Raw genomic sequence first — 13038 nt, 5'->3', positions numbered from 1 at the left:
CAGCTCCCCACCGCAGCCTCAGCCCCCCCCCCCCCCCCCCCCCCCAGCCTGTCAGTCTATCAGTCTGTCAGTCTGTCTGTCACCCTGTACCACTCGCTCTCACCAAAGCTTTCCTCATCTCGAGTCGATTTCGGGGAACGGCAACGACATCTGCCCCTTATTCGCATCCTATATCCGGCCGCGCTTTGCTTGCCATCGCCCGTCACCCCCTCGGGCGAGCATGGCCACACTGCCCGCCTGGCAGCCTTCCCGTCCTCAAGCTCCGTTTCATCGCTCTGGCCGAGACGAGTGATGAATCCTTCTCGTATTGGCGACTGAGCACCTAGCCGAGGCACTCGACTCGTTCGAGTCGAGTCGACCGCCATCAACGGGCCGCCGTCGTGGGCTGCTCTGCTGTCGTCGGTCGTCATGTTCGATCACTTGTCCAGCAAACCCACCGTTCCTGGCTACGGCAACGACTCCCTTGCCTTTCCTCACCAACCTTGGCAAGCGAACTCCTCGTCGGCCGGCAACCCCTCTCATCCCCATCATGGAGCCGGACCGACCTTTGACGCTTCCTCCTCCGGCATGGACTGGACCGCGACGCCGTCGCATGGGCAAGCCAGCTACCAGCACGACGGCCAAGCCGGCAACGAGTTGGAGCTCGACACTCTGAGCTCGCTCCAGAGCGGAGGCGGCGTTGGCCGCCTGGTCGCCCAGTTCGAGAGCAAGGCATTCTCGCCCTTCGAGAACAAGGGCTTTGCTCCTTCGCTCCCTCCCAGACCGAGCAGCAATATGCAGGCGAACACACCGCAGCCTGTCCACAGGCCGACTTTCGAAAATGCCGGATACTTTGGAGGCAGCCATGGTGGGGTTGCCTCGTCCTTCAATCCCAATCGTATCGCGACTCCCCTCGCCGGCTCCGATGAGACGCAGTGGGCAGGGCCTTTTGGCCTTCAGACGAGAATGACGAGTCCGACCGTGGCGGGCACGCCCATAAACCCATTCGGCAGCTTCCACGACCCTCAGGTCACCAGCCCCGGCGCTGCATCAGCCGGACCGTCCGGATCGTCCGGGCCGACCGGCCAGTTTGGAGCCTTTGGCGACTTCCTTCCAGGCCATCAGCGTGTGCAGTCCCCCATGGCGCCGTCGCCCATGACGGCATTCCCGATGGCGTCGCCGACGCACACGACACCGCAAGTTGCGGGAACGCCGGGGTTCGAGATATGGCGCTCTCCCGCATCGGCCAGCGTCAAGTTGGAGCCGCCAACAAGCTCCAACACCACCCCCTCCAGCGGTTATTCCAAACCGCCCGTGCCGACGACACCGAAACCAAACATTGTCGCCAATAACCAGTTCATCCTCGAATTCCCTCCGGAAACAAAAGCCAAGGCCAAGGGAAAGGCGCCGGCGAAGCCTGCGAGACTTCGCATCCCACCGCCTGTGCCGCCGCCTTTCAGTCCCGAGATCAAGCAAGAACCGGCGACGCCGCAGCCGTCGGAGCCGTCATCCTCCTCCACCCCTCTGCCGGTGCGTCTCTTGGCCCTGCTGCTCCTCCGTCATGTCCGCTGACCTGTGGCAGAAGCAGGCGCAGCGAAAGGGCTCCCTATCTCTCCGTGGCCCGGGGGCAACTCGATCGTCGCGCGAATTAGTTCCTGCCGAGGCCTGGGACCAATTCAAGTCGACGATACGTTCGTTGTATCTCGAAGAGCGGAGGCCTCTCAAGGAAGTCATGGCTGTCATGGCGGACAAGTACAAGTTTGAAGCGACGTAAGTGCCCCCCCCCCCCCCCCCACGACGACCTTTCGCCTTCATTCGGTCTCACCCGGTCCAGACCCAAGATGTACAAGACTCGATTCTCGCAGTGGGGATTCGTCAAGAACAACACCGAGGACGAAGTCAAGAGGCTGCTGTCCATGAAGTTCCAGCGAGACGCCGAAGGCAAGGTATCCGAGTTTGTCCGCAACGGGAGGATCGTCAACCTCGGGACCTATCTCAAGCGAAAGGGCGTGACCGAGTACGACTTGATCGACTTCGAGCTGCCGGCCGACCTGCCGGCGCACGTGCGATGCCGAACGCCGACGCCACCGCCGACACCGGGATACCTGCGGTCGCCCGATCTCATACGGGCTCAAGAGATCGTGCTCGGAAATATGCGAAAGGCCTTTCTGCATTGTCGGCAGTTCGAGGTGGAGACCAACGCGCTCGTCGGGTGGCCGGCCATGATGGTGTGGGGTGCCGGATCGAGCGACCTGCTGATGGAGGCCAACTTCTACTTCGAGGCCCAGGACGCCGACCAGGGAGGCCATTTTCTCATGAGGGCTTTCAAGCAGCTCGAGGTTGACCTGATGAGGCTCTCCCCTCTGGGCATCAACGAGCTCCTCCTCGGCATGGTCCAGCGCGACCCCGGCATGATGACGGCGCTCTGCAAGTACCTGGCCGCCTACTCGGCGACCAACTATGAGCGGTCGCACCCTCTCCGGCAGATATTCTCGTGCCTGTACGAAGTTCAGCAGAAGCACGGCTCGACGACGCTTTCGGAGCTTCTTCGGGGGAGCGTGCCCATCATCGCCGAGGAGCTCGAGGCCATCTACGGCCGCCAGCACCCGTACGTGGTACGAACGTGGATCGACCTGGCCATCTTCTACCATCACGTCAATGCGGACCGGTTGGAAAAGCTCGTGGTGGATCTTCGTGTCCAGCAGCGACAGCTCGAGCATCGACACGGCGCCAACAACATTGAAGTGCTCACCTTGCGATACTCGATCCTGCAACTGCTGTACGCCGCAGGACCCCATTCTCACTCGACGAAGCAAGCGGCCGTCGACCTGTGGGGCTACGTCAGGGGCCTGGGCGTCATATTTCAGGTGCGAGACGTCAAAGCCAACGTCTACTGCTACCACAGCCCAGTCAAGGTCGACCCGTGGACGAAGCGGTGTCGGCGGCGGTACGACACCGGGGTTGCCATCCTGGAAGAACACGTCGGGGTCAAGGTCCATCCGTATTTCGAGGAAGATTTCCACACGACAGTGCACGCACCTAGTTCTCAGGAGGCATGGTCTTCTGCGCTTAACCACATGCCGTCCAACAAGTGGTCATTCATCTGAGCTCGACGTTTTCGTTCCCAACCCATCGAGATGCGAGCTGCAATCTGGCGCTGAAAAATGGAGAGAAAGGGACCGAGTCGAATAATGCGTCACAACAAACGGAGACCCGCATGCGAGCCGGTCTCGAGACGGCAACGAGCAGCGGCGAGATTTCGAGGACGAGCGGGGGGCGATACCATCATTTCTTTTGCATTTTAAACCCATACCCAGAGAGCCCGGCGTACTGGTATCGTGTTTTTTTGGAGTTTGTTCCATTATACCTTATTACTTAGTATCGTCCCATCTGTCATACCTGTTCATGATCGGGATGGCGTTGGGGAAGCTGTCGCCTTCAGGCGGTGAGGGGCAGTTGTGTACATTACAACGAGGCGTGAGCAGCGAATGCATTACCAATCGACGCTGACGACACTGATGAAGATGATGAATTTCAGTTCGCAGGGAAACGAGAGTCACTCGAAAGTTCTGCCATGCCGAGTGCGAGATGAGCAAACGGCGGTAGAGAAAGGTGTTGCAATCAGAGAAATCAAGGTCGGGGGGGATGGAGCTTGAAAGTTTCGACAAGGCAAGGACGAGGATGGCCTCAGGCGCCTTGGTCCTACCTGGGTTGGTCTGTGACTCGGATTGGCAACAGAAAATCAAATAAATCATCGTCGATAAATTTGCAAAAAAAAAATCAAAAAGAATAAAAAACAAGCAGCGTCGATGTGAAGCCGTTGCAGGTATTTTTGCAACACCGCGACGGAAACCTCCCCCCCATCCTCGCATTTTACTTGTAATTACTTGCAGTGTCGTAGCATCATGAGACTCATTTTTCGATGGCGAATTGGGTGGAAGCGTGAGGGAATGAAATGCCACAAACTGAAACGACCCACTCAAGTGAACGACTGTCACCGGTCCAGTCCGTCTACTCGGCAAGCTTTTTTTTTCTTCCCCAAAAAACACATCATTCTTGTATTCGGCGCACTTGCAGCAAGATCACGCATGGCCTCAGCTCGACCCTTTGTCTGCATCATTCGAGTGCCAGTGCTTAACATCTCACACTCGTCGCAGCATCTGCGAGGGGCGCACACCTGCAGATACGCCAGCTGCTCGTCGACCAAGCAAAGCATACGTTTCCCAATCAACGGCATCATGCTCGCCCCCAGCCGTCCCCTCTGTCAAAGGCTCGCCATTCCTGTCCAGGCTTGCCAACGTTTCTCGTCCAACCGCAAGGTCAAGGGTGCGCAGCAATGACACGACCAGGAGGTGGACGGAGCCAAACGAGTGGTGACTGACGGTAGCGGCAGAGCATGACGTCTTATTCCTCCGCCAGCAGGGTGCCAAGTACCCGAAATGGCATCTCACGTCGCCTCTGCGTCCCGGATCTCGCGTGAAGCTCTCGTACGGCGCGTCGATGGCGGCCGAGGATCTCATCGGTCGACAGCTGCTCGACGTCGTCCACGACAGCGGCAGCCACAAGGTGGTCCTGTACGAGCCGACGCTGTCGAGCTACGTCATCAACTCGGAACGACTCGCAACGCCGATATACCCCCACGACGCAAACACCATCGTCTCCCTCCTCGATCTCACACCTTCTCGCCCAGGCGAAGGCGAAGAGGCCGAAGACGGGCAGCCGTTTGAAATATTCGAAGCCGGCACAGGCATGGGAAGCCTGACGTTGCACATTGCGCGCGCCATGCACGCGGCGAACCCTCCCATGCGGCCCGAACTCCGCCTCGCACTCTGCGAAGCCAAACCGAGACGGCGGCAGGATCCATCCGCCTCCCCGCAGCTCGACCTCTCGCCAGACCTTCAGGCCGCCCTCGACGCGTACAAGGCCTCCCGCCGGGCCGTCCTTGTCACGCTGGATCGGAACGGCCAACATCTCGACGCCGCCCACAAGCTCGTGCGCAACTTCCGGCGCGCACAATACCTCCCTTCGATTGACTTTGTCGCCGGATCCATCAGTGACTATCTTTCTCGACGGTTGGCCCAATCGGCCGGCAAACCGTTCCTATCCCGCGCCGTCTTGGACCTCCCGTCGGCGCATGAACACGCGGCCCACGTCGTCGAGGCTTTACAACCCAACGGGCTGCTTGTTGTCTTTACACCATCCATCAGCCAGATTGCCGAGTTCCACGACTGGGCCAAGCGAAGCAGCCAGCCCTTGCGATTCGAGAAGGTGCTCGAGCTGCCCGTGTCGACGACCAGCGACGGTGTTCACGATGCCGGTGGGGGCAGGCATTGGGATGTCAGGACGGTGGTGCCTAGGGACAGCGAGGGGGTCGAGGGAGAGATGGTGCAGGTGATGCGGCCCAAAGTGGGCGATCGAGTTGCCGGCGGCGGCTTCATTTCTCTCATGCGCCGATGGCCAGCGAGGGAGGCGGAGACGGTCGACGGTATCGTGACTGATGTTGAAGGGAAGCCGCAGAAGCATGAGGCGACATCGGCAGGGAAAGATGAATAACAGAAGACTTTTTTTAAGACGGACGTGGCCGCGGCCTGATGCACCAATCGTTGGATGGATCATGTATGACGCAGGCAGGCACCAACAACCCACCTCAACGACTCCTTCTACGCTCCCGCCTCTCGTATCGCGTTGAAGCCGAAGATTCTCGTCGAGATTCGCCATCATGGGACCTGCCCGTGTCTAGTCCGATGCACCCTGTCGGGCATGTTCTCCCCGCCTCGAGGATGGCCTGCACGGCGATGTCTGCGGCATTATAGATCAGCAAGTGTTCAGTCTCGGCCTCGGCAGTCTTGCTTCGGTGTTGACTTGCGTAAGCCTCCGCATCTGTCAAGTGTCCCTGGTACCGACACAGGAATCAGACATTCCTCGCGGTTGCTCGATGATGGGAGGGATCACGGGACTTTGCCCATTCTTGGGTCACTCATTGTTCGTTCTTGCCGGTCCCAGATTGCTGCCATATCGTGACGCGTAAGCATACGTCGATTTTCGAAGCGAGCCGCTTGCCTGCGGAGCGCGGGAGCGTCCTATTTTTCATCAAAGATGTGGGCGCGTCCCTCGACATTTGGTTTAGCTCTGGATGCCGACGCTTCCGTACCGGCCGCCATGCTCAGCCAAGCAGCACACAGCATTTACTTGGTCCGTCCGCTTCATCGGCCCCAGAACTCACCTTTCTCATCCTTCATCCAACACACCGATCATGACCCTTGTTGGCTGTCTTGGCTTGTCACTACCACCGCCATCAAACCCTTGCGCGGTTCGACTCGCACCAGAATCATGGCCAATACGATGATACCATTACGAGAAAAGCCCGGTCAAACAAAGTGGTACGCAAAGGGTCGAGGAATTTCTACTCTTTTTTTTCGTCGAATGACTTGATTGGCGAGTCAAATAGCACAGTGCACCTGTAGGCGAGCCGCGTATGTGCCAAACCTGCCACCGTTCTCGATGTCTTCTGCAAGTGCGTCTCAGGCCAAGCAAGGAGCAAAAATCTGACTCGCATGTGTTGGCGGAAACGCACCATTCGCACTCATCGGTGCACCTAAGAAGCATCTCGCGGGAATCACTAGAGATGTCGATGCAAAGGGAAGCGACAATGAAGGGCGTGGATTCGTCTGGTCTTGGCGGCATGCTGCGGCGAAAGAGGCGGCATTCCAGGACCTGGACATCGCGCCCCTCGAAGCAAAAATCCAGGTTGCGACTGTCAATGCCACCTATTCGCCTGCGGGAAAGGAACGGATGCGGCATCCGAAATGAGGTTGCCGAACCAAGAATCAAATGCTCCATCTTCGATGAGAGCTCGGAGAAAATCCGCGTCTTGGCGTTCTGCTTTCCAATAGTTCCTTTCGAGGAGATAACGAATAGCGTTGCCACGTCGGGGTCCAAAAAGAAGCGGCGTCGATATCAGCGACCTCACTTTCGGTTCGGTGAATGGAAAGCCGAGCAGCTCAACATGGCGCTGCGTCCAGGCCATGGGACGGGTGAGAAGCCACTCCCCATCGTACCGGAGAAGGAGCTTTCTGATGGGGTTTGACGGCCGAGGCGTGGAGCGTGATGACGAGGCCGACGAGGGCGTTGACGAGGTTGGCGTCGCTTCCATGATGGCGAGGCAAGCTCACCGAGGGAACTCGAGACGACCCTTGCCTGTCCGGGCTTTGGCTGCCGCGAGAGGATGGGGAGACGGACGAAGACGGTGACTTGGGCTTGAGAGATGACGGACGAATTGCTCGACATTGGTGGAAGGCGAAAGGTGACTTGTTGCATCGAAACGAGTGACTCCGCACATGTCTTGTTGGAAGCGAGCTTCGCATACGGGCTTCCCGTTGCCGCTGCTTGCATGATGCAAGTGCCATCATAGTAATGTCGTGTATGTAGGAGACATGGTCATTGCAGCGGAGTTGAGTGCCGAATGCCAGGTTGCACAATGCCACTCCGTAGAGGCATGGCGGTGAATCTTGCCCATTTACTCCACCGCCTGCGCCAGTACTTGCAAGTACTCGCTTCCATGCATTATTACTTGCAAAACACATGCAGGTATCGAGTACGGATGCCACTGTCCGTACGAAAATAACGCTGTACCGAGAACGGCGTGCAGCGTACCCGAATTACCACTACCGATAACTGAGCCAGTAGGTACTGCACTAACAGGACAACTGCATGTATATACAGGACAACTACATGTATATACAGGACAACTACATGTATATGCAGGACACCTGCAAGCACGTCGTAATTGAGCATCTCGCAAAGACCGCTACGCCCTTCCCAGTGGTTGTGACTTTGGGACAGTGCTGTGTTGGATGAACGGCCGAGGCATTATTGCATAAAGGTGTAGTAGGTCTTGTACGGAGTATTACTTTGTAGACGCATACTTTGCTCTATGCACTTGTATGTAATTACTTGGTACTTAGGTAATACCTTGTACTCGATAAGTGTATTAATACTTGGTACTCCGTGCTTGGATACCTTCCCATCAAGCCAGACCTGTTTCTCCACGACGTCACGGCTCAAGAATGCTCCGTCGACGGACGGCAACGACGCTCGCGTATCCTGCACCACCACCTGCCCCATCCCTACGAATACCACCCCCAGCCGACGAGGACGGACATGTAGCCACCCTCGGCAAAGTTGCAGTTGTTGAACGAACCGCACTGGGTGTCCCGCCAGCAGTGTTCCGGCGTCCAGTTCCAAAACTGCGTGTCGGTTCGCACGAGCCACTTGATGTTCCCGACGAGGCGACGTTTTTCGTACGACCCCCGTCGAAAGGCCCGGATGGCGCCCACCTTGTTGAGCGTCGACCAGTCTCGCCAGTCGATGGGGCTCAGCTGCATGGTCAGGTTGTGGGTCGACTGCGAGCCTTGGTAGAGGGCCTGGACGTTGGTCGAGTAGGCGTCCTTGCCCTCGCGGACGGCACGCTCCATGCCGTCGAAGAGGGCGTTTAGCGAGGCCAGATGGTCGTCGGTCTTGAACTCGATGTCGAAGATGTACTTGTACGTCGGATCGATGCCATCCCAGCCCACCTCCCAGAACTTGGAGCAGTAGCACGTCTGCTCGACGTCGTTGGTGTTGAGCGCGTTGCACCAGTAGATGTCCGGCGGCCCCTGACGCGGCTGCGGTATCTGAGCCGCCCGCACCACGAGGGTCGACGCGAGGGTGGCGAGCACGAGCGCCCGCAGACTCTTGCCCATTCTTGCCGCCGAGGAATGAGCTGGCTAACCGGTCGGTGATGGTGCGAAGCCGTATGAAATGCAGGGCTGGTGGCAGGAGAGGGACGGTGAACGGCAAGACGCGAGGCGCAACGGCATCGTCGTCTGTCTTTTATGTCGGTCGGCCTTGCCTGAACCTTGTGCGCATCTACGTTTGGTGCAGCCTTTCCGTGGCGCTTCCCCCCCCCGCTCCAGGGCGTGAGCGGCCAGGTCGGAGGCGCCGCAGCGCTTGACGCCGTCGACGCCGAGACCGATCAGGGCTGGATCCGGCCGGCCGTCGGCCTGAGCATTCCTGCGACGGTGGGTCCGATCGGACGGCACTGGTCGCGACGGAACGTCGGCGGCCGAAGCTTGCACGCAACCAAGGTAGACCGAGAGCATGATGGCCGCCGTGGCTCGCCGGACTCCATTTGGATGCTCGGCATGGAGCATCCGTGGCCGAAACTAGCCCTCCTTCGACATCGGCGGTAGACTGGATTGCGAGGGGGAATCCATCGTCGATTGCCGCTTTCGTTTCCTCCCGGCTACGAACCTGTCGAACGTTTCCCTCGAGCGACCCGGAGGCGAGGGAAGGAATTGTAGCAAACGGACCGGTCCGTCGTGCTGACCAAGGTCATGGGCCGAGGAGCACGTCACGGGTGAACACCCTACCCCTACCTCGTCGCCGTACGGGCAAGGAACGCCGGAGGATGGGGCATCGTCGACGGCATTTGGCGCAGCCACGGCGAAGGCTGGTGGGCGCTGGCATGTGGGTACCAGCTTGTCCTCCATGCCCATGGTGGTAACTCCATCCAGAATCTCCGTCAACCCCTGTAATCACTGGGCTACCCGGTATTTCTGTCAACCGCCGATGGGTGGGGTTCTCCTCTTGTCACCTGGCCGGGCGGCAAGTGCAAGTACGCACGCTTGCACGCCATATTCCCTCGTATCCTTACTACCCATCAGGCCTCGGGTTGGTTGGGGACAACCGCAACTTTCCGGGGCATCGCCGCCTTGGCCGTCACGAGAAGGCTTTTGGGGAAGTATTTTCTCCATCGTGTGACGCATGGGGGCGAGCACGAGCAAGAAATGGAAGTGGTCTGCAGGACAGGGGCCGCTTGCATGCCGTGATGGACGCCGTTGTATGGCATAGCGATGTGGGGCAGCAGCCTGGACACCCCCGAAAGCAGATTCGTGGGGTATTAGTACGGAGTAGAGGTTACAACATTTGTTGTACCAGTACACGTAGCTTCTGCTGCGCGACACCGGCACAGTATGGCGCATCGCACCCGATCGTTGTACATGTACATGTGTTCGCGCCAGCAACCGACACTCGTCATTCGCCGTCATTCGCCATCACTCGCATGCACAGTCAGGATCCGGTGCGGAATGCGAGAAAGGTGGAGATGGCCGAGGTAATTACTGCAGAATGAGGTGTACAAGACAAAAGTCTGGATATTGGCATTCATACTAGGCGCTCATTGCGTCGCTGACTGCACACTCTACCATCACCCGAGTGAGGGAGTGGTACGTGCCCTGTGCGTAGTACATGTAGGTCTGCAGAACTTACCGTAGTAGGCACTTGTAGGTGCCGGTGCAGGTGTGCAAGTAGCTGCATGTACAAGTTGGTGTACTTCCTGTAGGTGTACAAGTTGGTGTAGGCGTGCAAGCGGTTGTAGGTGGACAAGTTGGTGCAAATGTGGGTGTGCGGTGCGCTCTCCGTACTTGTAGCTGCATGGTACCAGTACATGTCTTTGCATTACTACAGGTAGGCGTACTCCGTATTCCGTTCTTTGTGCAGTCTTCACAAACGCAACAGGTCCCTGAGTACATGTATGGTGCACATGTGGTACACCTACAAGTACAACTACATGCCAGTACCTACTTCTAGTTGTTGTGAGGGTACGTACGGAGTACCTAGTAAGTAGTTGAATGTACAGCAAGCACCAGTGCAGGTTCGTGTGCTGCTGCACCTACAGCACCGTATCAGCAAGTACAGTCACTTTGTCCAGTGACGATTCAATTTTGGTTGCGCGAGCACTAATACAAAGTGAATCGACACTTTTGCCACCCCACCAAGTATGGTACTTGTACAGTGTGCTCCGTGCATCTTCCATGTACCTCTACCGCTATTCGTAGGTGTACTTGCTACAGCATGCATGTACCTGCACTCGTTCTCGTGCATTGCCGGCGTACTACCTAGTACCTAGTAGTAGGCGCATTCACCCGGTTACCGTAGGCGTAAGTGCGCTGTACTTACGCGAACGCCTACAGTACTAGACTTACATGAACATCGACATGGACCCAACCCCTGCCTCATCCCGCCCGTCTCTTTCAGGCAAGTTTCTGGAACCAGCCTTGCGTCACGACCAACCGGTTTCAAGTTGACAGGCAGCCCCGCCGCCGGCGCCGTGGGGCACCAACCCTCGCCATCCGCTGTCCATTGGTCGGTGCCCATCGTCCGTCGACCACCCACCCACACCTTCATCTATGATCCGTCCGACTTCCTTCATCCCATCTAATCTTACCTCACATCTCCCCCCCGTCCACGACAGAATGCGACCGCATGAACTTGGCCTCGTCGGCGCTAGTCGCCATCGTCAGCGGCCTCCACCGCCTTGGACGTCTGCGCCTGTGTGTGCGTGCCTGCATGCGCTGGGCTGAAAATGCGTCATGGACGACGATGAAGGGGGTGAGGGTGACCAACTTACTCGTCTAGCGAGCCCGTCGATTTCCCGTCTGCATGCGTCCCCCATCATGCAATGCATGCCATGTGCACGCGAGTCTATATCATATCCCCATGCTGCTCCCCCCCCCCCCCCCCCTCGAGCCTCTCCTCCGTCGTCACCAGCGTTTGCCTTCGCCGCCACTGCAGAGCCAGCCAAGACTTCCCGAATCCGAATCCGAACCCCCTCGACCCTGAACCCTCGGCACCATGCTCGGCTCAACCGCACTCGGCTTCGTCGCCTTCGGCCTCGCCCCGTTCGCCCTCGCCCAGGAACCTCCAGCCGTCGGCCTCGGCATCGGCCTGGGCATGCCACCGCCGACGCCGACGCCGACGCCTTCGCCCCGGCTCGACGACGTCCTCGTGCGCCGCAACCTCGACTCCGTCTGCGTCAGCTCCGTCCTCGCCGGCCTCGCCATGCCCTTGACCAGCGTCAACCCGAATCTCCTCCGCTGGGCGAGAGCCTCCGCCGCCGCCGCCGCCACCGCCGCGAGGACCGGCGCCGTCGCCGCACCCACCTCCTCCTGCACCATGACGGCTCCCGCCAGCCTCTCCACGGCCTTCACCGAGTACCTGTCCATCCTCGACCACTACCTCCACACCATCGATGCCAAGGCCGCCGCCGTCAGCACCGACTGCGGCGCCCCTGGCCAGCTCTCCCTCTCCTTCACCGGCATCTGCACCACCTCCATCACCCTGCTCTTCGTCGACGCCAACAACATGGTGACCACCACCTCGGTTCCGCCCCTGCACTCGCCCCCCAACAGGATCCCCATCGGCCCTCAAGGAGCCGCCACCATCACCTCCTTGCCCTCATCCTCCCACCCCCCCTCGGCTTCCAACTCCGCCGCTGCTGCCCCGGCCATTCCCAACCTCCTGCTTCCTGTCGCTGCCCTTGCCGCCGTCCTCGGACCTGTCTTGGCCCTGTAGGCAATTGGCCGCCTCAAACCATCGAGCGACCGCCACGCTCGTGCCGGCAGCCGTGTACGCATCGTGCAGTCTCGAGTCGTTGCCCGCCGTAGAGCTAGCCAGCCGCTGCTAGCCGCTGCCTTTGCGCGAATCCGATCGCATGGTCAGTGCAGGCACGCTTGCCTTGCAATTATCATTACCCTTCGTGCCGCTATTCTTGTCATTCATGGAAGAGAACAAACGATGGGATCTTAGCCAGAAATAATAATATTATGCTTGCATTTCTCATTCGAGCCTGCAGATCGCTTCGTTGTCGTCATCACATCAATCATACCATGCGTCCGTGCTGCCACTTTCGCTCTTCTCGTGCGACGGCCAGCAATGCGTCTCCCTACCGGAGCGTATCCTTGTGCCACGACCATGGCCCCTTGTCCCATCATTCGTTGTCCTTCCGTCCGGCGGCAAGTATCACGACGAGGTTGGGGGATCTTTCAATCAGCCGTTCCCTATCATAGCACATGTCGTGTTCGTGTCCATGTGCGTGTATATGGATAGCAATACTCGTCAAGTCGTAGCGAAATTCATGCCGCTATTCATATACCATTCGGATCTTTGCACCATGGCTACACCCATGTCGTCTGTCATCTCGTTTGTGGCTAAACGACCTCGGTGACGACGACTTCGGTC

The 13038-nt window shown here is 58.6% G+C and overlaps 4 protein-coding genes across 4 annotated transcripts; 3 read left to right on the top strand and 1 right to left on the bottom strand.

Annotated features, from left to right (window-relative positions):
- Nucleotides 1-408: 408 nt before the first annotated feature.
- DCS_04079 (uncharacterized protein) lies at nucleotides 409-3086 on the top strand (the record flags this gene model as incomplete). The annotated part of the gene is made up of 3 exons (XM_040801391.1): nucleotides 409-1509; nucleotides 1562-1749; nucleotides 1814-3086. The coding sequence occupies 3 exons, from the start codon at nucleotides 409-411 to the stop codon at nucleotides 3084-3086; spliced, it is 2562 nt and encodes an 853-aa protein (XP_040656424.1).
- Nucleotides 3087-4217: 1131 nt separating this feature from the next.
- DCS_04078 (tRNA -methyltransferase) lies at nucleotides 4218-5532 on the top strand (the record flags this gene model as incomplete). The annotated part of the gene is made up of 2 exons (XM_040801390.1): nucleotides 4218-4305; nucleotides 4373-5532. The coding sequence occupies 2 exons, from the start codon at nucleotides 4218-4220 to the stop codon at nucleotides 5530-5532; spliced, it is 1248 nt and encodes a 415-aa protein (XP_040656423.1).
- A 2573-nt stretch (nucleotides 5533-8105) lies between these two features.
- Nucleotides 8106-9119, bottom strand: DCS_04077 (uncharacterized protein; the record flags this gene model as incomplete). The annotated part of the gene is made up of 2 exons (XM_040801389.1): nucleotides 8106-8740; nucleotides 8891-9119. The coding sequence occupies 2 exons, from the start codon at nucleotides 9117-9119 to the stop codon at nucleotides 8106-8108; spliced, it is 864 nt and encodes a 287-aa protein (XP_040656422.1).
- A 2533-nt stretch (nucleotides 9120-11652) lies between these two features.
- DCS_04076 (uncharacterized protein) lies at nucleotides 11653-12372 on the top strand (the record flags this gene model as incomplete). Its single annotated transcript, XM_040801388.1, has 1 exon — nucleotides 11653-12372. The coding sequence occupies one exon, from the start codon at nucleotides 11653-11655 to the stop codon at nucleotides 12370-12372; it is 720 nt and encodes a 239-aa protein (XP_040656421.1).
- Between the last annotated feature and the right edge of the window lie 666 nt (nucleotides 12373-13038).

Source organism: Drechmeria coniospora, chromosome 02, assembly GCF_001625195.1.
Source record: "Drechmeria coniospora strain ARSEF 6962 chromosome 02, whole genome shotgun sequence".
Taxonomy (NCBI): Eukaryota; Fungi; Ascomycota; class Sordariomycetes; order Hypocreales; family Ophiocordycipitaceae; genus Drechmeria; species Drechmeria coniospora.
Note: the sequence above shows the minus strand (reverse complement) of the source record. Positions and strands in the feature narration are given on the sequence as shown.